The 23,078-nt window shown below is 53.2% G+C and overlaps 4 protein-coding genes across 4 annotated transcripts; 2 read left to right on the top strand and 2 right to left on the bottom strand.

Moving 5' to 3' along the window:
* Positions 1–428: 428 nt before the first annotated feature.
* Positions 429–1,626, bottom strand: COCSUDRAFT_25236 (chloroplast ferredoxin). The gene is made up of 3 exons (XM_005644920.1): positions 1,449–1,626; positions 1,229–1,289; positions 429–941 (listed from the first exon to the last, which is right to left on the bottom strand). Exons 1-3 carry the CDS (start codon positions 1,569–1,571, stop codon positions 709–711), a joined length of 417 nt encoding a protein of 138 aa, XP_005644977.1. The 5' UTR covers positions 1,572–1,626; the 3' UTR covers positions 429–708.
* Positions 1,627–1,846: 220 nt separating this feature from the next.
* Positions 1,847–4,274, top strand: COCSUDRAFT_57581 (thioredoxin-like protein; the record flags this gene model as incomplete). The annotated part of the gene is made up of 7 exons (XM_005644919.1): positions 1,847–2,053; positions 2,274–2,363; positions 2,523–2,633; positions 2,742–2,796; positions 3,177–3,310; positions 3,683–3,790; positions 4,191–4,274. The coding sequence occupies 7 exons, from the start codon at positions 1,847–1,849 to the stop codon at positions 4,272–4,274; spliced, it is 789 nt and encodes a 262-aa protein (XP_005644976.1).
* A 623-nt stretch (positions 4,275–4,897) lies between these two features.
* On the bottom strand, positions 4,898–6,275 carry COCSUDRAFT_57580 (hypothetical protein; the record flags this gene model as incomplete). Its single annotated transcript, XM_005644918.1, has 4 exons — positions 4,898–5,053; positions 5,255–5,395; positions 5,604–5,749; positions 5,918–6,275. The coding sequence occupies 4 exons, from the start codon at positions 6,273–6,275 to the stop codon at positions 4,898–4,900; spliced, it is 801 nt and encodes a 266-aa protein (XP_005644975.1).
* A 932-nt stretch (positions 6,276–7,207) lies between these two features.
* On the top strand, positions 7,208–21,901 carry COCSUDRAFT_43874 (hypothetical protein; the record flags this gene model as incomplete). Its single annotated transcript, XM_005644917.1, has 32 exons — positions 7,208–7,320; positions 7,626–7,772; positions 8,080–8,206; positions 8,386–8,535; positions 8,874–9,028; positions 9,537–9,736; positions 10,038–10,145; positions 10,573–10,713; positions 11,062–11,208; positions 11,452–11,538; positions 12,740–12,966; positions 13,274–13,397; positions 13,602–13,678; positions 13,856–14,008; positions 14,360–14,566; positions 14,849–15,016; positions 15,258–15,362; positions 15,626–15,796; positions 16,078–16,264; positions 16,625–16,791; positions 16,985–17,116; positions 17,353–17,537; positions 17,804–17,974; positions 18,237–18,431; positions 18,606–18,789; positions 18,902–19,004; positions 19,217–19,442; positions 19,685–19,934; positions 20,189–20,415; positions 20,649–20,836; positions 21,360–21,481; positions 21,716–21,901. 32 exons carry the CDS (start codon positions 7,208–7,210, stop codon positions 21,899–21,901), a joined length of 5,130 nt encoding a protein of 1,709 aa, XP_005644974.1.
* Between the last annotated feature and the right edge of the window lie 1,177 nt (positions 21,902–23,078).

Raw genomic sequence — 23,078 nt, 5'->3', positions numbered from 1 at the left:
GAGGAGGATGGTTAGCTTGCAATGGCAGTGGTGTCCCTGGATTGAGCGAAATGGATGGCAGCAGAGCTGCTGCAGATGAAATGTACTGTTGTACCAGCGAATGTTGTTAATTCCAATAAAAGCGCATCGCATGTTGGCTTGCCAGACAGATGAGCACCATCTAGGACATTGAAACTTCTGGAAATCGATATGCCTGCTTTGCCTGCGAGACGTTCAAAGGAATATTCCTTGGGCCCTGGCCTGTGTCGTCTCCAATGACTCAGCTGTGCTTTGGCCAGGCTGGATGCTGTCAGCCACTATTTTAAGATTCTGGAAATGCACAGGCTTCAAGCCAAGTCGCTTGCGATTGCCAAGGTTGTAACTGCCGTTTATACCAAACGATTTAGAGGTAGATTGTTGTCCGGCAGGTCTGAGGTAGACAACATAGATTGTTGGCATGCGCAATCTTTACAAGCCAAAAATAGTATGCGGGAGCATTCCGCTCCAGTGCAATCTCACTGGGTTAAACCAGTGTGAACGCACTGGTAGTCTTGTCTTCTCACGAATGGGGGTTCTGACTCTACTCTCTCAGGGCTGTGCAAAACAACACGACAACATGAAAAACCAGAAAAGCCACATTCCTTCATCTATTCAATTGTAGATCACAATGCCCGAAGGAAAGGACCTTCCCCGCCAGAAACAAGCACTTCAGGATCAGACGATGTTCGTCTAGTAGAGCTCCTCCTCCTGGTGGGTGGTGATGGTCACGTCGGAGGTGGGGTAGGCAACGCATGTGAGCACGAAGCCGTTGGACTGCTGGGTGTCGTCCAAGAAGGACTGGTCAGACTGGTCAACGGTGCCGGCCTCGACCTTGCCGGCGCATGAGGAGCAAGCTCCGGCACGGCATGAGTAGGGGAGGTCGATTCCGGCCTCCTCAGCGGCGTCCAGGATGTAGACGTCATCTGCATACCCACCATAAAGATTGTTAGTGGCTGCATTCAGCAATCACAAACCTCTTCGCCGAACAGATCAGCTGTCTCCCTAGGCAAAGGGTATGTCCTGGACACCGACTGTATCCCGAGCCGTCTGCTTCATCAGATCTGAAGCAACGGGAGATTATACAACAGCACCAATAAATTTCTGGTGATAGATGGAAGCATGCTTTATTGAAGACAACAATGCATCCACCTTCCACCCTGCTTCCAGAGAGGATTGCACCAGGCAGGTCAGAATTGAAAAGAGGGCTTGCCTGCACACTCGATGGTCTGCTCGCCCTCAGGGGTCTTCAGGGTCACCTTGTAGGCAGAGACCTGCACATGGAAACGCAAAGTCAGCTGCCAGTTGATCCAACAAGCAGCTTCCTGAACCAGCGCTCAGCAGCCAGGCTCCCACTCCAATCAGCCATGCTGAACCTCGAGAAATCCCCATCTTAGGCTATGCTGGTGACTTCCCGGATCGCCTGAGCACACCTTGAACTGGCCAGCGGCACGGACGCCACGGGTGGGCTTCACGCTGAAAGTCCTCCTGGCGCTGGGGCCACGGAAGGTGCTGGGGCGGGCACAGACAGTGGATGCAGCCATAGCAGATGCCATTGCAGAGTGCTGTCACGAAGGACGGTCGTTTTTTGTGCTGAACGGCGTGATTAGGAGGTTGGTTTGAAAGCAGTGGTTGCGATTGCAAGGTGTTATCCTCGGGCGTTGTGTTTAGCATTCCCCTGATGCTTTGCGTAGGGTTTAAGCCGAGGGTTTTAGGGTTGATGTCCTATGCATTCTTGGCTGGCCATAAAGACCTCCTTCATCCAGCAAGCCTCCAGGAAATAAACAGGATTGAGTTTGGCATCAGATTGAGGTGAGCGGCAGCTTTCGATATGGCGGCCCAGATTGCAGCATCATTGGCATGCCCGACCATTTCTGCGGCCAAGCAGTGCCAGCTCCATGGCCAGACAGCCAGGCCAGCAGGCAGGATCTTGGCGGGCCGTGTTCCCTTCCTGCAGGGCCAGAGTCTGCGTGCCTCAACATCAGCTCACCGTGCACAGAGGCAGCAGCGTGACAACACATGCAAAGCAGAGTACAGGGTACGTCCCTAACGATCTGAGAATCTATGAGCGAAGCAACTTGAGTTAACATATACCTGCATGCAGTGCTAAAATCACTTGCGTGCATTTAGGATTTGCAATGATAAAGACGGAGCCATCGTCGCATCATTTCCGACAGTGCCGTCCTTTCGGCAATGGGGGCATACAAAATATCCTTTTGCACGCGGGGTGTGTCTGATCAGATTGGTGACCTTTGCAGCTGCCACTTGTCGGGGGAGAGGCACCGGACTTCATAGCTGAGGCTGTGTACGACCAAGAGTTCCAGACTGTGACCCTCTCCCAGTACAGGGTGGGTGCCATTGCATCGAAGAGTGGCATAGCCTTCTTTTCTATATGTCCATGCAAATGCCACGTGCCTAAAAGATACTGTCAGCAGTGTTATCAATATGATTGGTCAATCTGCTGCGTGCATCCTTCTTGATCTCACCGGCGTGAATCTTGTCTGCAGGGCAAGTACGTGGTGCTCTTCTTCTATCCTCTGGACTTCACATTCGTGTGCCCCACAGAGATCACAGCCTTCTCTGATCGCCATGGAGAGTTTGCCAAGCTGAACACAGAGGTGCGCTGTAGAGCAAAGTACCGATCAGCAAGTGCTGATCGACTCCACCAGCATCCAGCAAAGCCGTGCATCATGCATTGCATGCCTGATTCGTTGTCTGTTGCGCAGATCCTTGGAGTTTCAGTAGACTCTCCCTTCTCCCACCTTGCCTGGGTCCAGACAGGTGGGAGCACTGAATTTGTCAAGCTTCTCATCTGCGAACAGTCATGCCAGATGCAGTGATGCACCCCTGTACTATGCCCATTGTTTCTGACATCAATGCATAAAAAGCTGGACGTGGCCCTCTGCCATAGATCTCCTCAGGCTTGGGGGAGACTTCCAGCAATGCATGCTTTGACCAGCAGTCAATATTCAGCAATGTCTCAGTACTTGCGTTCAGCAACCCTTCATGTACCTCTGTCAACACAGAGTGCTTCGTGGATGAATTTTCTGCAGCATGAAGGAAGCATTGAAATGTCACACGAGAAACTATGTCCCACATGTTCTGTGAGAGAATCAAATCCAAAAGCGCATGCTAAGCAGTAGCTTGCTGGGTGCATGCAGACCGCAACCAGGGCGGTGTTGGTGACCTTACATACCCACTGGTGTCCGACCTGAAGCGCGAGATTGTGCAGAAGTACAATGTGCTGACGCCAGAAGGTGTTGCCCTCCGTGGCCTCTTCCTCATCGACAAGGAGGTGCGATGCCAGCACCTCCCTTGCTCGATGTACTGCCATTTATACTTAACGGGTCTTGGCTAAGACGGGGCTTACATATCATGAAATTATAAATCTTCAAAGCGCACTCCACGGGGCGATGTGCCTGCAACTGAATTTGGGGACATGTGCGAGACCTGATTTTATCCAGAAACAGTGATGGAAGATCTGTTTGCTCCTATCGGGGTGGCCTTGCTTGGGTCGGCCATGCAGGATCCACGCTCTGGCAGAGCTGTGTGTAGCAAAATGGGCTCATGATATGTCCTAAATCAGAGTTGGGCGTCGGATCAGCCCTAAGTTGGCTGCAAGCTCTGTAATATTACTGACAGATGCATGGCTGCTGATGCCATGCAGGGCGTCATCCAGCACGCCACCATCAACAACCTGGCATTTGGGCGCAGCGTGGATGAGACACTGCGCATCCTGCAGGCCATCCAGTATGTGCAGGAGAATCCCGATGAGGTGTGCACTTATTCCCTGATCTGTTTGCGTGGAAAACTAGTGATCTGTCCGCAAAGATTTCTTCTCAAAATCAGCATCTCCAGAAATACATTCTTTTTTTGGCCCTTTGATGAGGAGGTGTACTTACCCTGTAATACACCGGGGCTTGGAATCCCATATTGCCGTGCATCATTTGGCATGCTCTGAGCATGGCAGAAGCAGTTGCTTCCAGTTATGAAGGTTTTTTAAGTGTTCATAGTAAGAAAGTCAAGGAGCAGTAACTTGGGTAACTTGGGTAAGGCATCGGTCTGGGTGAAATGTAACGGGAGCTTGAAATGACTGATGTTTCCTTTCTTCCGGGTTATCTTGTCTTGCGCTGTGAGAGAAAAGCCCCAATCCTAATCTTGTCTTCCATTTGCAGGTCTGCCCGGCTGGCTGGAAGCCCGGTGATGTGACAATGAAGCCCACTCCCAAGGACTCCAAGGACTACTTTGCTGCTCTCTGAGGAGCACGAAAGGCGCTTCTGGAATCTTCAGGTGTCCTGGTAGATTTGCTGCCAGCCGGGCGGTGATTGGTCCCATGCAGCCTTGCCTATTTTTTAGCTCCTGATTCTTGACGATGCAGTGTGTGTGAGTCCTCAAATCAAGTCTACAACGGTTGCCGAACAAACCCTCTTGGGGCACGTAGGCCTTAAAAATTTGCTATACATAGAGACTTGGGCAGGTGATCATGTGACATGGCAGCAAAGACAGCCTCCTCTGTCTTTGCTACTGTGTATGGTATCACCAAGATTGCGAGTTTCCTGTTTAGACAATAAATTTAATTCTCCTGTCGTAAATGACCCCTACATCAACATTGCCTGCTGCATAGCTATAGCACAAACAGGATAGCAAGCCTTACTGCATGGAACATGGCGCATACAATTCTGCACGAAAGCAACATTGCATTCACACGAGTATATGTTCACTGAATTCAACACTTAATTAAGGAACAGTTTCCCTTTGTGTATCCCACCTACTCAGAACAATCAGAAATTCTAGCAACAGCTCATGATCAAGCTTCCCAACGATGCTCTCCAAACTCAACTCTTAAGGCTTGACCACCTTCAGAAGCACCTGGCCCTTAAGACTACTTCTTGTGCAGCTGCTTAATGTGCTGCAGGTCCAAGAGTCCCTTTTGGCCCCATCCTGACTGCCCTGTCTGGATCTGGGGCCTGAATTCTGAGTACAGGTTGTACGCCTCCTTTGCCAGCTCATCAGCATCACTGTATGACTCCGCCAGTGCCTGCACACAAGTGCAACATCCATCAGCCCTCTTTGCATCACCCTCCCACCTCAAACAGCGCTGCATGCAGAAGTGACTGTCTGGCGGAGTCGCCAATCCTTCACAGCGTCGGCACTCCTGTTTGGCAGTGGCAATCTCTGCCGATCTTCACATTTTCTTTGCATGCCAAAGCAATGGCATCAAATTGTGAAACATCCTTACTGTGAGGGCCCGCTCAGCATCGGGCAGCCTGGTCCCAAACGCTCTAGTCAGGTAACTCTGCACTTTGCTGGGGTCCACTGCCTGATCATCGCTGTCGAGAGCGCGCACATCGTTCCCGTCCTGATCCTTCAAAGTCTTGATCTGCGCAGAGTAGAATTAAGATTGGTACTCCAAGGCTTGCATGCTGCCCTCCATAGCACACTTGCTGCATACCCCGGGCAACCCCAACCGCTAGAGAGTGCAATGGCAAAGTCTCTACGTATATGCGAGGCAGACAGGCATCTAAATGGGATCACGGACAGGTAGGAAAGGGATGTGATCAAAGGGACTCCCCCTTCATGCCAAACACGTCAGCCCTCTCCACCCCCATGGCCTCCTCTTTCTCCTTCTTCTCCTGCACCTCTGCCTCGCTCTTGTCATGGTCTTCGTATATCCCAATCGACCGGCCCTTGCTGTGGGCCAGAATGCCCGCTATGGTCTTGCCAAAAGTAAGGCCTGCGCCACACAGAGATATTCATCGGTTGGCAATGCTGCTATGCTCATAGGCAACTTGCGATACATGCGTGATGCGATAATAGATTGAAATTTTGCGGCATAGCGAAGACAGGCTGGCAAGGTTCTGAGGGCAGCTTCTCAATCTCAGAGCCATCAGTGGAGAACAACCTGCTTCCTTGCTGAATCCTTGCTGTCGCGCAACGATGGACACCCACAGGGTGAGAGTGGGAGCCCTGTTTATCCAAATGCCAGCTTCAGATCCGATCGCCTTGTCCTTTTGGGGCTCAGCTTCGTGCTGCGTCTTTGGGGCAGGATTTTCTGCCACGCCAGTTTTCTTGGCACGTCGCTTCAAGAAAAGGTCATTCTTGGATTCCTGCTGCTTCGCATCAGTACCACCCGTCGTTTTCTGCTTTTTCGACGTCGTGGCATGCTCTGTTTTGGTCGACGTCACAACCTTGACGGGTTGATCTGTAAGTTCCTCCAGAGTGGGCTGCTTCTCTACTGTCTTTCTTTTCCTCGGAGGCATTCTGTTATCCGAAATCGCCGATATCGCAGAAAGTCTGGGGCCTTCAGGAAGTGTTCACTGAGTGCTTTGAGATGTTTTAGGGATCCAGCTATCAGCTGCACGTCAAAACCTGCGCCTATCCACAAACCAAATATACAGAATAAGTTGAGCGTGTTCTTGACATCAGGAAAACCACGCCTCACCTGACGATGGACACTACTCAAGATTATCGGAGAGATTATATTCTGCCTTTAAATTTGGTGATGTCACCTTCCAAATTGGACCCGCGAGCATGCCATCATGGTGGGCATTGATGGGCGCACCAATGCAATTGTGATCCTTTAATTATACTGTGATGACGTTGATCTAGTGTTTCAATTGCGTCTTCAAAGTGTCTTTGATAGGCTCGGGTGGTTCCATCTTGTAAAATACATGAGGAGTGTCTGCCTCAATCGCGACATATTCGTCTCTTGTGAGCCTTCAAAGAGATGATTTGAGTTTCCATGAGGCTGCGTTCGATCAGCATCAAAGCTTGGGCTTGCGATGGGTGGTTTGGGGGAAGACAAGTCCCTGCATCTCGCGTCTCAGAGCTTGCAATTCAGTAACAATGCGAATGTTGTTATTCATATCATATGAACAAATCTGCGAGACAAAAGTACCGATTCCAATGTGATCGAATTGCGAGCCTCCTGTCGGGACTTCTGTAGATGGCGGAGCACAGCAGGGGTGATGGCAGTAGAGGGGCAGCCAGCTCCCGTAGCTTGCAAGCCTCCTTTGCAGCACCATCAAGACACAGATCTGGCGGTGAGCACCTCAATCACACCAGATTCCCATGTCCCTCCAATCTTTGCTGCCACATCCTCCAGAGACAGGACAGACTTAGACTATCATGCTGACATTCATTTTCCTCTTGTGCAGCAGCCTTTGCGCGGGAGAGGATTGCAGTGCCAGCGATGGAGGAAATCCGAGGTCCTACCATGGAGGACTTGCATCGATGGAAAGGAAGACAGGGTCCCAAGCTCAGGGGGCTGCTTGGAGCCCAGGAGGGCCAGCACCCTCCTGTCAGGTGTGCCCCTTCGCTGCTTGCAACAATTGGCGCACTTTTGAAGCCGCAGATGAAACCGCCAATTTTTGAATGTCTGATTCCAAACAGTGGCTATTTGGGTTTACAAAAGTGACATTTGATCACCTCCAAAGGTGACTTCCTGTCACACCCAAAAATGACTTCTGAACCTAGTCGTCCTCTAGCTGCACAACTACACTGTTTATGCTGCACCACTGCTGTATCGTGCCTATCTTTGCAAAGCTGTCCATATGTGGGTGAATACTTTGTTGCCTAGTAATGATATAGTCTGCACACGCCATCCGCAGGGAGAGCTATTCCCTGGAGCATTACCAGCGCTTGAGGAGGTTTGAGGCGAGGGCTGAGTTCCAGACGAGGGACAAAGTGCGCTGCATTGATGCCCACTCTCGCAACGACGCGCGCTGCGTCGCCTGCAAAACCTGCCACTTCTGCAGGTGCGCGCCAGCCGCTGCCTTGCACTTGCACTTCTCTGGAGGCCGGGACTCCTCACATCGGACATATTGGATATGCAGCAAGGAGAGCCCAACAAGTAGCTATCTTGCATGCTCCACATTAATACAGCAATCTTCCTTTCTGGACAGGCCTAGTTGATCACACGATGTGATTCGCGTCTTGGAAGGGAATGACAAAAATGCTGCCTCATATGGAGCTGGTCCATAACCACTGGGTAGCGGCATTGACACTAAGCCGATCAGGAAGCTTCCTGTCAAACAGGCAGATGAGCTTGTATGCGAAATGCAGGCAGAAAACGATAGAGCAGAAGACGTGGTGCCCCTGTGAGCATGGGGTCAACGGCCGCCGCGGCACCGGGCGAGGGATCTGGTGTGGCAACTGCCTCTGGCTGCGCATGGGGCAGAACCTGAACGAGGTGATGCTCTTTCTGCCATCTACGCTTAAACACCAGTCAGCTGTGGCATCCAGGAACTTTTTGAGGTGCTTGTTCGTGAAAGTACATCCTAACAACCGGCAGACCTGCCAATCGCATGCAAAAGAAAAGGATGGATCGGACAGCCAGACAGAGAGAAAATTGACCTTGGGTCCGCGCAGGTGCTGCCATTGTGTGAGGAGGGTGTGTGGCGCTGTCCCTCCTGCCTGGATCTGTGCAACTGCAGCGGGCGGTCATGCTCACGCTTCCAGAAAGGCTTGGAACCCACCGAGCAGCTGCACAGCGAAGCCGTGCGCCAGGGCTTCAAATCGGTGCGAGCCCAATTCCCCGACACCCCTTCCTCCTTGGCCTCTGCCTACTGCTGCTAGATAGCTAAAATTTTTGGGCTTGCATGGCAAGTAGATGCCCTGCCTCAGGATGGCATGGACACTTACATAGACAGCTGGCGTGCACGGGACTGACTTGTATTTTTGTGTTTACAGCTGGACACATGCATCGAAATCAAACATCGCATGCTTGCCTAGCCACCCCACATGATGAGAGCAGGCTACTGTGACTTTGGCAAAAATTCACATTAAAACAACCACGGTGGTGCACAAGCAAAGCAGCGATCTTGTGAAGCAGCGCCTGACTGGCACCGCCTGTTCAGGCGGCCCACTACCTGGTGGAGACGCTGCTGAGCGAGGAGGCGGTCACTGCAGCCATCGGGTCGGTGTACGAGGGCAGGAGCCTCAAGCGCGCGCGGCCAGACGAGCTCCCTGAAGGCCCCCACCAAGCTGCCCGCCGCGGCGCCAGAAACCACAAGTGCGGACCGACAGCACTTCCTCCAGTGCTAGTTTTTTGTGGCTATATATTTCTGTTCCTGTTGTGCCTTTGCATGGAGACCTCACTCTGCATGGGTCAACTCTGGATACTACCTGGCTCAAACAACCGATCGCAAGGGGTAGCTGTAGCTTCACGTGGCTCAAAGCTCTTTTACTTGCCTTCAACGCTTTATTATTTGCCTTCTGCGCACCCGAGCCGAGTTGAGCCTGTGCAACAACATGGGGCATGAGGAATGCTGCTGCTGCAGTGGCATGTTATGTCATGCAAGCGAGATGAGCTAATGAGGGTTGCGGTGTGGCTTAAAGGACATATATTCAAGGTGTAGCTTCAGGTACCTCAAAGCTCGTTTGATTGCCTTCAGTTCTTTACTCGACTGCACAAAGTGAGCTATATTTGCCTGCTGCATCACACAGGGGGATCACCAAAGCTGCAGCTGCAATTGCAAGTCATGTCATGCGCGAGGGTTGAGCTGATGTGTGGCACACAGGGAGCGGGTGCAGCAGCGCGCAAAGCAGAAGCTGGAGCAGCAGCTGGCGCTCATGCACGAGGCGTTTGCCACCCTGCAGCAGCTGAGCGTGCCCCTGGACAGGATGGCCGAGAGCGCAGGCCCCGTGGCCCTTGATGCGGATGAAGCAGATGAGTCTGAGGACGAGGCCGGCGCTGCCTTTGACAGCCCTCTGGGACGAGGTGATGTTCTTGAGGCCTGCTCATCCTTGCATGGCTGCTTCCCTCAAACCAGTATATTCCTTAAATGTCAGTTGGCTGCTTATGTAGTGGAGCTGTGTGCAGAGGGCTGTAGAAGAATATCGCAGAGTGCTCTTCCCTGCTCAGTGGTTCGTGGTGCCCTGGCCAGCATGTGGAAATCATGCATTTGGCTGGGTCTCTACAGGGCTTCACACAATGAACTGGAAGCTTCCGTTCTTCCGTTGCAAAAGGTTTGATGCGCTTCCAGGGAGCGCTCCAGCAGCAGCGGGTGGCATGGGCGGAGGTGCGGCTCAGAGGCGGGAGCCGGTCATGGCTGCGGCCGGCAGCGCGGCAGCCAGTGTGCTGGACACCTCGCCTGCCAGCGTGACCGCCGCGGGACTCTTCAATTCAGGTACCTTCTGCCTTTGGGAGTGCCGAATATCATAATGTATCTACCTGGCAGAGTGTTGCACAGACTCGCGGCAGACATGATATATACTTATACACCCACAGCCTCCTGATAATATTGGATGACACCATGCATGCAAGTACTGAATCACATGCTGCCTAGGAGCATCCGCCCCAGCTTTTTAAAGTGCATGCTGTTAAAGTGCATGCTGAAAGGCTCAGTAAAGGTTTCGTAATTCCAGTGGGAGCTTGCCAGCAAAGATCAGAGGGTTCAAGAGATACAGATGGCATATAAATGCTGCAGAGGGAGTGGGGCAGGGGTAGATGGACACCTTCTCTCCAAGCTCCAGCAGAGCTTCTGCCACCACCTTCTTTTCATCGCTCCATGCATGCTGCAGGCATTTTTTGGTGTGAATGGCGTTATTGTGCAGGTGACCGACGCCCGCGCAAGCGGCAGCGGCGTGATGCCGGCACCTGCGAGCAGCCTGGCGATGCGGGCATGGATTTTCACGATGTGGCAGGAGATGTGCCTCCAGGCGGACAGTGGGACGGCGCACATGGCGGTCTGGGAGGTACATTTTGTCTTCCTTGGAAATGCAATAGCAGATTTGCATGCTTCCCAATGCGTGGGTATCAATTGGGCCGTCCTTTGTACAGCACGTAGTATGCACCAGCAGATTTGCATGCTTCCTAATGCGCTGGTAAGTATCAAGCCGTCCTTAGTGCAGGACGTAGATGCACGAGCAAATTTGTGTCCGTCCCAATGCGTTGGTAGGCATTGGGCCGACCTTTCTACAGGATGTACGGTAGTCCGAGGGGATCATGGGGGATGCTGTATGGCGTTGAAGAGAGGCTGATGAGGAGTGTACTCATGGATTGATGAGTTGAGCCATCATGACAAAGCGGTTGTGGCTGTGCAGGTGGTGAGCGTGGGATGCCAGCACAGCAGGGCTCTCTAGCAGCTGCTGTTAGGCGGGCGCCCCCAGTGCAGCAGCGCCAATTGGCCCAAGAACAACCGCAGGACATCGATGATGACTTTGCACTTATGCACATGCACAGGGAAGCAGGTAGCAGCATGTCCCCCTCTCACATGTTTCCAAAACGCGTTTGTCTGCTAGCCTGTAAAGCCTGGTAACTCCTTGCTGTCCTTGTGCACATTATGCTGACTCCCAAAGAGCAAATTGCATCTCGGCACTCGGCGCTCAACCTTTTGTTGGGGCGGTCATCCCGGTTTCAATGGCCCTAAACTAGGCTGTGTATGTTGTTCATATTTTGCACCTGGTCCTAGGTGTATCTGTGATGTTTTGCAGCAGGGATCCAGCAATGGAGGTCCCCACTGGAGAAGGAAGGAGGCGGGAGCGTGGCAGAGGCAGGCCAGAATCATGACAGATGGACAGGTGACCAAGGATGTGAATGCATGCAAAAAGCTGCTATCACTTTGGACAACAGCTTTCGGACAGAACACTAAATATACAAGAGCATTGTGTTGGAACCTCTGCCAGCAGTCATGATTAGAAGCATGCAAAGTAGGCAAAGATCTGCATGTCAAAAAAGTTTACAATCTGCATCAACACAGATGACCTCACTGGTGTGGCTTTGCTTTGCAGCATCCCACAAGAGCCCAGGCGCAGAGGAGACCTCTACAATAGTGTATCCCACACATCCCAAAATTGCTCTGCCACAGCATGGCAGTGAGCAGCCTGCACCAGAGCCTGCCTTGCAGATACCAGGCAAGTAATCTTCGTGTTGATATCCTTGGCAAGCTTACTGCCTTGATAGCTTCATACACGTTGGGAACAATCGCCGTCTTTTGACTGGCGTACTAACCAATTTGAAGCGATGCTTGGTTGCCAATTGACAGATGACTTCCTGGAGAGGGCGCTGCACTTCCCTCATCTGCTGCAAGTTGCTAGCGGAGAGCCCTCCATGGTGCGCAAAAACCCATTGAAACTCATCAAGTCTGGAATGATTCATGTATACCTTTGGTCAATCTGTGTTTAGGATGTAACTAGGATGACCTATAGATGGGACACCCTATTGCAGGGTGCCCATCTACTGCCAGTCTATTCCAGCATGCATAGGAAGTAATTGGCAGGCCTGGCTGAGGTTAAGGGGCGCCATAGACACTTGAGCATTGAGAGACAGCAGGAATATTTATGTTGCCTTCCTTATTGTCACACAGGATCATGGTATTTGAAGATGATCTGTTGCAGGTGGAAGCCCTCATGGAGACATTCAGGAGTGTGTTTTTGAAGCACGTCATGGACCAATTCGACGAGAACGTGATCATTCCCCTGTCTGCAGGCAAGCTTCCTGCAATGCGGGAGGCTTTTAAAGTATTTTATTGGCCGTCAATTATTTATTCGCTGGCCGTCGAAATTTTGCAGCAGCAAAATGTGTGTCAACCGATGCCAGACCCACACCGTACCTACCTTGAACCAAACTGACACTCTCCTTGACCAGGACGTGCCTCTGCTTTACCAAACATTCTTTTGGCCGTTGGATTGCTGCCAAATTTTTTGCAAACGCCCATGCCATTTCTTCCCGCCGGTGTCCAGTCAACTGCGACTTCGCCAACTTTTGTGAATGTGTGCGCAGGCGACAAGAAGCAGCAGTTCACGCTGGGCGCGCTGCGTGAAGTGCTCAAGGTGCTTCTGACGGCCGCGCGCGTTCTGCCGGAGGACGAGGTCCCATACACAGTTGCGCGGCGGCTGTTCGGCCTGGAGCACTTTGTGGACTTTGAGGCGAGCGACCCCGCCACCCGCAGCCACCTGCTCAGTGCGGCCTTTGAGCTGCTGGACGTTGCATGGCAGCGCAGCATCCCGGTGGGTGGTCTCTCCTCTTCTATTCAACTGATCCTCTCTCTATACATTTCAGGACACTACCTTGTGCATTGGCGTACAACGTGACAGTGCATTACCGCGAGGTTGCAAAAGAAAGAGTTGAGGGGTCTGTGGGACAGTGGCATGATCAACAGTCATGTGAAGAAAGCATAACATGCATGGCAGGCTCTGATGGATCAGATGGAGCTCTCTCATTTGATCTATGAGCTGTATTGGGGCAGAATAGCCTGGCGAATGCTGCTGAAACCTGGAGCGGTGTCTGAAACATCCTGTGCATGCGTGAGTGCAGCTCGGGGAGATCACATCGGGCATCATGGGTTTCCTGGAGGTGCTGGCCAAGGAGCATGAAGCGCTGGATGAGTGGAAGCAGAATGCAACCACCCATTACATAGACAGGGACTCCTTCTGCATCGGTGTGCACAGTGCTCATGGCCCACTTGGGGACTTGCCTGACTACACTGTGGTGCTTCTGCCAATATGAGATCTGTGCCAGGACTCCTTATGTCTGCATTTTTGTCACAAGACCTCACAAGACCTCACAAGACATCCAGGGGTGATTGGAGATTCAATGGGCCACATCTTGCAAGGCAAAAGCACTAGGTGTGTTCTTGTTGCAGGGCCGTTCAAGCAGGATCCCCCCTGGACGGATGACAACAAGGTGGAGGCTGAAGCTCTGCTGGAGCTTGGAGAGAAGGTGCCCATCTGCCCTATGCCCATAGTCATACTTGCACAGCATATAACATTGCCACCCGCATGCTCAGACCCACTAACCCTGCTAGCAAGATGCACACACACATACGCGGTCATCAACTTTCCAGTTCTTCCTAATATTCAGCTAGAGGCACTGCGGTTGACTGTTGGGCTGCTGCAGAGCAACGAGCTGCTGCTGAAGACAGCGCTGGACCGCATAGCCTTGGCCATGCTGGGTCCGGGGCTCAGCGAGTACCCCTCACAGGAGCACCTGGCCCTCCTGGGGGATCCAGTCATGTGCTTGCTGGATGACAGCGCCAGAATAGCCGCCCCTGTGCGCCGCAAAGTGCTCGACCTGCTGTCACGAGTCATCTGCAGCGTGCATGACATACCCTTCTCCCCCAATGCTGACGAGGTGACTCCTCTTGACAAAGTCTTGCCACTCCAATTGGAGCAGCAATGCAAAATCTCACAAGTTTGATGCAAATCGTGTGACAGCCAGATTTTCGTGACTAGCCAATGATAAAGCAACCCAGTACTTTTGACAAGATATCTGCAGCAATTTTGGTGCATGTCATAGTTGGGGGTATGATTAAAGATTACATGGCAAAGTGGCATGACTACCGACAATGACCGCAGAGCACAACCAGATATTGATATTTTTTCGGGGATGTGAATTGTGCAGAGGGACATGGACGACGAGTTTGTGGATCTGCTAATGCTGCGCAAGGCACTTGGCCAGCGGCTGCGGGACGCGCGGCTGCTGCAGCGGCTGGAGGCGGCCGTCGCGCACCGATATCCGCAGCGCGGCGCCGGCCGGGACATCGGCGCCGCACTCGCCGCTGCGCCGCTCCCCGGCGAACGTAACATCTCCGAAGTCACCGACGCCGCGGTGTGCTTCTCGTCTCTGGGCCTAATTGCACGTTTCTCGTGTTCTGTGCGGGACAGTAACTCACATTCTCCATGTCAATGCATGCACTAAAGCAGCTAGTACGAATCTGGCATGCACAATTGTTCTTTGCACTGGCGAACAACTTGCATGGGTAGCCATGTGAAGACAGTACCTTCTTGTCCTCTCTGGCATGCATGGAGCCGTGCAGGCATTGCATGCTTTGTAATGTTCCATGTAATATGTAAGAAACGGTGGCATCGGTGATCCTGTGACTGTGTGCAGTTTGCGGTCCTGGCCAAGTTTTACGGGCTTCTGGCGGCGAGCAACCTGGTGGCGTGGAAGGACGTGGTCCCCTACGCCATGCTGCCATACAGCGAAATCCGCTTCTGGACCAGCGCCAACACCACATACCGCAACTTTGCAGCCCTCTTCCTCGCCAACGTCCTTGAGGTGACACATGCTTGATCACCTCGCTGCCCTGCAGCCCATAAGAAGTAGATATGGCTGCCGTCAAGAGAGAGCACATGTGAACAGCATATATGGCTGTGTGAAATGCAATGACAAGACATATACACCCACCAAAAAGAGCAAGCAAAGTTGGCATCTGTGTCACTTTCTGACAAGCGGGCTAGGAGAGCAAGTCTTAGAGAAGGTTCAATGTCAAGTAATGCTGCTTTTTCTTGTTGCACAGGCCTTCCCGCAGGTGCTGCCTGCTCTGCACACTGCGCTGCTGCACCTGTGGCTGCGTGCACTGCTTGACACCGAGAGGCGAGAGTCCGCCTACTGGCTCACCCTGGTGCGATCCGCTCAGCAGCATGATCAAACATTTTCTGCCGCATGCTGCTCTGCAGGCCGGGCCACGCTATTGTGACTCAGGACTTATGCACTCTCTTTCCAATTGACATGCAGAGTCCTCGTCAAGGAAGCCTTGAGCTTTGATGCATTCTTTAGCTTCCGTCTACTGAGAGCAATGGCCAGTACTATTTACAGCAGAACAAGACAGCTCCGCCGTCATTGTTTCAATTTTCGGGATAACATTCAATTCTGATGTGGCGGCAGGGTATGTCACGCGTGGCGGGGGGTGTTGAAGAATGCCCCGGGCCCGGCAAGCTTTTAGCGGTGGCGGGCATCAGGGGACGAGAGCTGCAGAAGCTGCGCCACGACAAGAGCGGCGACATGCGCGCAGAGCTCGTGCGCGGCGTCTTCAGCACCATGGCTGTCTATCAGAGGGTGCGACAGTTGCAATGCTTCAACAGTTTTGTGGTATCTCATGAAAGGAAGACAGACGTAGCAATGCAGTTGCGGCACCAATGCAAGCCAGTCACTCCCACTGCCAACTTGGCTAATATAAGTCCTGTAGTACTTCTTCTCAATATAACACATGCACCATCCTTTTGGCCAACACAATGAAAGTCTTTCCATTACAAAACAACATACATGAATCCACAACTGCTGCTACTGCCGCCGCTGCTGCTTCTGCTGAAGGAATGTGCTTGTTCTTTTGATCGAAGTGGCGCGAGCGCTTTTGGGAGCTGTTTGGTGACATCGGCGAGGTGCTGTCAAAGCGCATGGCCGAGGCGCGGCGGCCGCGCGAGCTGGCCGCATGGCAGCAGGCGGCTGCCGGCATCCTGCTCGGAGCCGTCTCCGGCGCCGGTCTTGGCCCCTGCCACTGCCGGCAGCCGCCGACCAGCTGCTCCTGTGAGCCCCTTCTGCCTAGATAGCTGTCTGCATGTGGCAAACTGCAGTTTATTTCAATGTCTTTCAATTTGGAAAATGTCAACCTTAGCTCCAAGAGGGTTTTTTGGACTGCTGGAGGCCAGTACAGTACTGTACTGGTACATGCCTGTCTGTGACATTGAAGCGCACATTGTGTTAGGTCTTGAATCTAGACAGCCGTTAAAGATCTATTGTTGGATTTTTGCCTTTCCTGGTCGGATTTGCTGAAAGTGGCAGGTCTGAGATCTGTAGCTAGCAGAGCACAGGTTGCTTCCCCCTTCTCTGCATGCGCAGTGATGGCTGTAGATACCGATACATGCACTCTGTGTACTGGGCAAACAGGCGGAGGAGCGGCACTGCTGACGGTGCTGGGCCACATCAGCCGCTGGGCGGGCAGCGCCTCGATGGATCTGCAGCGCCGGTGGGCGGCAGATGCACCGCACCTCGAGGGTCTTGATCCCCCGCCGCCCAAAGAAACCCTCGAGGGGAATGCGCGGTTGCGCCTTGAGGTGAGTGCTTTGACCTCCAGAGAGTTGAATGTTAGCCATCTGATTTTGACGAAGTGAGGAAGAATCTCACCACTACGCAATTTCCGGCTGTGCATGATAGTGTTACTGTTCTGCTGTGCTTCTCAGACAGGTTGGTTCATTGCATGTGTCAATTGGGATGACGGCTGATGTGCCGTGTGCTCCTGCTGCCCAGACAAGGACAGTGTTCCGTCATGTTCTCCCGCTGCTGCACCTCATTGCATCGCACTTCTTTGCCGTTCGGAGCCTTGCCCCGCCCACGCCTGCCTTGGAAGTGCTGCGCACTGTGCTCATGTGCGCTGTCGAGGTAAGAACTTCACCCTTGACACTCCTTTGTGACAGCATTCACCTCTGTCAACTTGCTGATCTTGCAGACTACCACATCCACACAACAGATTGCCTTTGCATTATTTTGTCCATTCTGCATGTATCCTCTGATGTTGTCATCCTGCTTTCCATTGTTTCTCTGCAAGGCCATACCCCATCCCTTTTGATCATGTCATGGTGGAACAGAAAAGGTTTGAATGAGGTGGCTGTGGGCAGGTGCCGGTTGGGGATGAGAACATCAACCCCGCGGATGCAGCGCTATACGATGGCATGGCAAAGGCGCTGGTCTGCGGGGGCGATGCACAGCCGCCGGTGCCTGATCTGACCGGGGAATCCCAGGATCCCAGTCAGCGCATGCTGCACTACTTCATCGGCACCCAGCTCAAGCGCCACCTTGAGAGGTGACAACCTTCTCAGAACTTCAACGTGCAACTATTCAGCAATTCTTCAGCGTCCATAGAACCACAGCAATAGCTTGGTTCAGTATACTGCATCATCATGGCAGAGAAAATTTGATTTGTCTCACGTGCTACTCAGCACCATCTCAGCTCCTATGCACTATTTTTTCTATGTATGCAATCAGTAGATGTGGCAACGAGCAATGTTGGGTACTTTATGCAATGAATTGCTTATTGCATGGACAGATTATATCGTTCTGTGGGTGCAGGGCGTGCTTTGCAAGGGGCAGAAATGCTGCGACGGAGAGGTGCGCGGTGAACACGCTGCGGCTGCTGTGCTCGTTGCTCAGCCGCCCGGCCATCCGCGGCAGCGCAGCCGCCTTCCGCACCCTCCTGCCGCCCCTGCTGCGGCCCCTGTTGGACCTTCTGCGGCCCCCAGGGTGAGTCATAAATGACTCAATAACACCGTGAATGTTTTTGCCGTGCTGCTGAACAGTTGCGCTAGGAAAAGACAGCATTTCTTCTACAAGAAAGAACTCTCCTACAACGTATACTTTGTTAGAAATAAGATCGGAATCATACTTCTCAGCGAGGTGCAGTAGGTGCACTAAAGGCATCCAAAGTTCTTCAAGAAGCGTCGTTCTGTCTCAGTAAGGCAGTGATGAAGATGATGACAGATAGTTTGAATCCCCTTGGGTGCAGGCTGGCGGTTGAGCCGTCTCTGGCAGCCAAGGAGGCTCTATACGCGGTGCTAATGGAGCTGCTGCGAGACAGCGCTGCAGTACTCGTTCCGCCTGTTCTGGCTCATGGGGATCCCCCGGCAGCCGCGTCAGCACGAGTCATCATTGGGCGGCAGGGGGGCCCGCTGCACCAGTGCCAGCCTCTCCCAGAGGACAAGTGAGTTATTCCTGACAAAAGAAATTTTGTTTGGGCCCTTTTGTGCTGGCATTCTTTGACGGTACTGGCAGTTGTGCTTGATAGCTCAAACTGTAAGTGTGATTGACTCCCAGCAAATGCCCAAAAATGAGGTGACCAGAATTGCCTGAGATAAATAGTAAATGTCTTCCACAGGTGGCAGGCGGCAATGCAGCTGTTCTTCCAGGCGTTGTGCCGTGATGTGCTGGCATGTGTGGCCGGCGCCTCTGACACCGTCAACCTTGGCCAACTGCAGCAGCACAATGGCCTCACACCCTTGGACCACCAGGCAAGTGCACCCTCCTGTTTTAACTCTTTATCAATATTCATAGGCACAAAGGTGTGCACATCAAAGATCGCCATTGGATTCACTCATGAAGATACTGTTGCAGTGGGCCGTTTAATGGGCTGCAAAATTCAAATTGATCAATCAATGCGTGATTGCCGTGCAGGGTGCAGATGCCGTGCGCAACACGCTATTTGTTCTGCTGGGGCAGCCGCGGCCGCAGGATGCCACCAACCGCATATTCGAGTCCAAGCCGCCCTTTGAGGCACGTTGCTCACGGCCGTTGCTGCTGATGTAAAGACCATTTCTAGCACTATCTTCCATCTCCTTGGTGTCCACTGTGACTCATGCACTTCACCATGTGACATGCATCAGGCTGCACTCTTCGTCACCGCAGTATCATGTACTGCCCACCCTTCACCATGACAATCTGGAATGTCACTCTGTGCACAGGCGCCGGCCAGCTATGAGCCTGCTGCAGCCGACGACGGGCCTGACCTGTCACCCGGAGAGCGCCAGCCGCCGGCGCCGCAGCCGCCGCCGCGGTTCCGCCCCGGGGACTTCCGCTGGCGGCTGGCCGAGCGCGCCATCGGCTTTCTGAGCGCGCTGGCCGCCTCCGGCGCGCACGGCGCCGGCTGGGCCGCGGCATCCGCGCCGCCGCTGCGCGCTCTGCTAGCCGCCAACGCAAGCCTGCGCAGCATGCTCAGGTTGGGAGTTGACATATTGGGTCAAAGACAGTTATGTCCATTGAACCTTGACGCTGGGCTGCCCCCAGTACTGGATTCTTGCTGAATGTTGATGCTCACAGAAGGTCCAGCGTCAGGATTGCCTATGCTGTACCTTCTGCAAGGGGTTCGCATGCAGAGCAAGAATGGGTAGGACACTTGATGATGTCAAATGCACAGACATCAATGGGTCTTGTGACTGATGTATTCTCTGCTGCGCACAGCGCCGCCTACCAGGAGCTGCTGGCCGCACTGCAGGCATCCGGGCAGGACACAGGCGCGCTGGCGCTGCCCAGCCGGGCAGCGGTCCCCCCGGCGAGGGCGGCGCTGGCGGGACCCCCCAGGGCGGGGGGCCCAGGAGCGCCACCTGGACTGCAGCATGGTCAGGCAATGCAGGAGAACTGGCCGCCTCCGTCGCACCAGAACGCATCCGCGCCTGCGCCAGAAATCAAGCGCGAGCCGCAGCCTGCCAAGGTGGGGTATATGAGCATCTGCTCAGTTGAGGTGTCCTTGTCCATGTGGTTCTGCCGCTATTTATCCCCATACTTCAAGTCCGTTGCATCAAGCACAAGCAACGCAGAAGCTGTAAACATCGACTGCCTGTAGCTGTCTGTGCTCTTGGGCAAGTCTAGTGTATCTTACATCAAAATGACAGTAGGATTCTGCTGTGGTTCGTGAGTGGTGCGGTGACTCCGACTCAATGCACGCACTGTCAACTGTGTTCACAGGTGCTGACCACAATGGCTGAGGTGCAAGCTGCCATGTCGTCCTCTGCGCTGGTCACTGTGAGGATGCAGCTGGCGTGCGCGCCCCGGCTTATTACCAAGGGCGACAGCAGCAAATTCCTGCTGCTAAAACTCACAGACGCCCTTGGCCCAGTTACCTCAACGCCCACCAGGGAAGGCGATGCGGGGTCGCCAGATGTGACCGTTTTCTGGACCCACAATGCTGAGAGGTGAGACAGACCGCCAACTTCTTTGTTGTTCCACCTGACCAGTGACTGATGGGGACGGCAAGTGCCTGCTCTCGTTGATGGCTGCATACCAAATATCTCTCGTGGCATCCTGGCAAAGTTTTGCACCCGCTGTGAAACTCCAAGAGGGTAATCGCATGCACGTTGGACTTATGGAGATCTAACGGTAATTATTTTGAGCGATCTGCTTACATTTTGGATTTCTGCCCATGCAGCCTCCACAGCGAGATACAGGCGGCGCATAGCAGGGGCGATTGGCGCTGCACTGCCACCTTCACTGATCTGGAGCGGATCAAGAGTGTCAAAGCCGCTGGCCTCAAGTCCACCGACCTCAGCCGCGCCTCCTTTCAGGCCGCCCCAGCACCGAGCGCATCGCAAGCACCTGTTGCAGCACCCGCTGCAGGTCAGCATGTGCCGTCTGCAAGCGCGCATGTGCCGGGCAGCGGCCTCAATCCTGCAGGGCCGTCAGTGGCGCGCGCGAGCAGTGGTGTAGCAGATTCTTTCCAACAGCCGCAGCCATACTCAGAAAGAGCGCCACTGCCCCGCACTGATAGTACCTTGACGGTGGCTGCATTGCCGAAGGGCAGCCAGCCTCCTCCCATGGGAGCAACAAGCGACACAGGCAGATCTGTGCAGAATGGTGCTGCGCTCCCTGTTGGCACACCAGCAGCACAGCCGGCAGGACAGGGTTTGCAAGCATCTGCTGCAGTGGACCATAGTTGGCCCTGCCAGCAGGATGGGGACAGGGCGGCAGCAGCGGCGGCAGCAGCAACCCAACGCACACCACACAGAGTGCTGCCCTCCCAAGCGTCCACGGTTTGCTATGAGGGCGCCGACACGCTGCCCTGCACGAATGACTCGGAGGCCGGGCCGAGCACTCTGCAGGTGTGTCTCCTTTTCAGTGATGTATTGATGTGAAACTGCAGTTGGTAGCAAATATGTACCACATATATTTACACGTGAACGAGACAAGGATATTGCTGACAATGGCGACAAGCAGTGCTGGCGGGACATGCGGCATTGTTGCCACGGGAAGCTGATGATGGAGGTGAGTGATGGCAAAAGGGAGAGGATTCAGTGCTCCTTGTGATTGGAATGTCCGGAACAGCTAAGAGATGAGAGTTTTGCATGCTGTCCTCTGCAGACCTGCATCCGGTCTTGTCTAGTGAAGGTCGATTCCTTGCGATTGTAATGTCCAGAACAATTCCTGCTGCCTGCAGACACTGCACCCCATATGATCCAGCCACCTCAGAGATGTAAGCTTTGCATGCTTTCTCTGCAGATCTGCACCCAGTATGATCCGGCGGAGGTCGGCCGAGCGCGAGTGGAGGCATTGCTGAGGCACCTGCAGGAGATGGGCTTCGGCCTGGAGGCAGCGAGGGGAGCTCTGAGAACAGCCACGCACGAGGGACTGACGGATCAGCGGGCGCTTGAGCGTGCGGCAGAGCTGCTGACCAGGGCAGGTTGAGGCTGAATATTGCATTAGCAAAGCTGCGGGAATTTTGAGAGGACTGATGGCACATGGCGCCAGCTGGCTGTGCTGACTTCTTTGCCGCTGCATCAGAGTTGCAGATTTAACACAGTTTCCAGACTGCCCAGCTCTGCATGAAAGCATATCCGATGTGGAGTAGAGGTTTGAATACAAGTAGATGTTTGAATACAAGTGAGGTTTGATTACAAGTAGATGTCCGGTTTGATGATGGATCCAAGTTTGGTTGAGTGTGAGTGCGGCGCACTCAGTGCGCTAGTGAGGAATAGAATTGAGGGGTTACAATGTACAAATAATGTAGATTCCTTTAGTTGGGTCTGGTCACATTGTGCTGTTGGAGGCTCCCAGGATATCCCGCTCTGAGCAGGATCCCGCTCAGAAATATGATCTTGGAAATTTCATCTACATTTGGCAAGGAATAATATGTAATTTGCGCAACTCCTTCTACACTTTGCCAGTATTGTTTCCGATACGCTACAAAACTTGAGTGGGAAGAATTTGAGCAATTCACAAGAGTGTTCGCATGGTTTATAGACCATTCCAGTGTCATTGACGCCTCACAGAGTGGTGCATGCATTCCAACGATCACCTCTATTGCCAAATAATGACTTTGTCCAGTCAATACCTCTTCAACATCGAATTGGTGCAGAGCTGCTGCAAGTTGTAAAGGCAGACGTTGACGATCCATGGCATCCATTAATGTGGTCGTCTGGTCCGGTAGAACCAGTATCTTTGGCATGACGCGCATGATTTCCTCAGCTCATGTCCACGAAGGTGTTGGTCACGTCGTCCCACATGATGGGAGGTGCGCCACAGTCAGGGTCTGCCTCAAAGCGCTCGCTGGCATCCTTGATGGCCTGCATATCCATGATAGGTGCACGTTTCATTTTGGCCACATGCGAGTCACCTCCAAATGTTTTCAAAACTCATGCTGCTGCAAAGACCATAGTGGCAGCCCTTGCATATGTGTGCCTAAAGAAGCAGGTATGTGCGCGGCGTTCTCCAAGATGCCATTGCAAAAGTGCCAGGCAGTCACCCCAAGCTTGATCTGCTGCAGCGTGCTGTCAAAAGGCTTCAAAGTGCTTCACAGCCCACCAACAGACATGGGACACAGCTGCGATTTTGCAGCACAATCGCATGGTTGAACAACTTGCAA

Source organism: Coccomyxa subellipsoidea (genome assembly GCF_000258705.1).
Source record: "Coccomyxa subellipsoidea C-169, whole genome shotgun sequence".
Classification (NCBI taxonomy): domain Eukaryota; kingdom Viridiplantae; phylum Chlorophyta; class Trebouxiophyceae; family Coccomyxaceae; genus Coccomyxa; species Coccomyxa subellipsoidea.
The sequence above is the reverse complement of the archived record's forward strand: the minus strand, read 5'-3'. Positions and strand labels throughout refer to the sequence as shown.

Coding starts and splice junctions, on each gene's coding strand:
- COCSUDRAFT_25236 (XM_005644920.1), bottom strand. CDS start 1,571: ATGGCATCTGCTATGGCTGCATCCACTGTCTGTGCCCGCCCCAGCACC. Junction 1,290..1,448: donor GTGCCGCTGGCCAGTTCAAG/GTGTGCTCAGGC, acceptor TTCCATGTGCAG/GTCTCTGCCTACAAGGTGAC. Junction 942..1,228: donor GCAGACCATCGAGTGTGCAG/GCAAGCCCTCTT, acceptor GTGGGTATGCAG/ATGACGTCTACATCCTGGAC.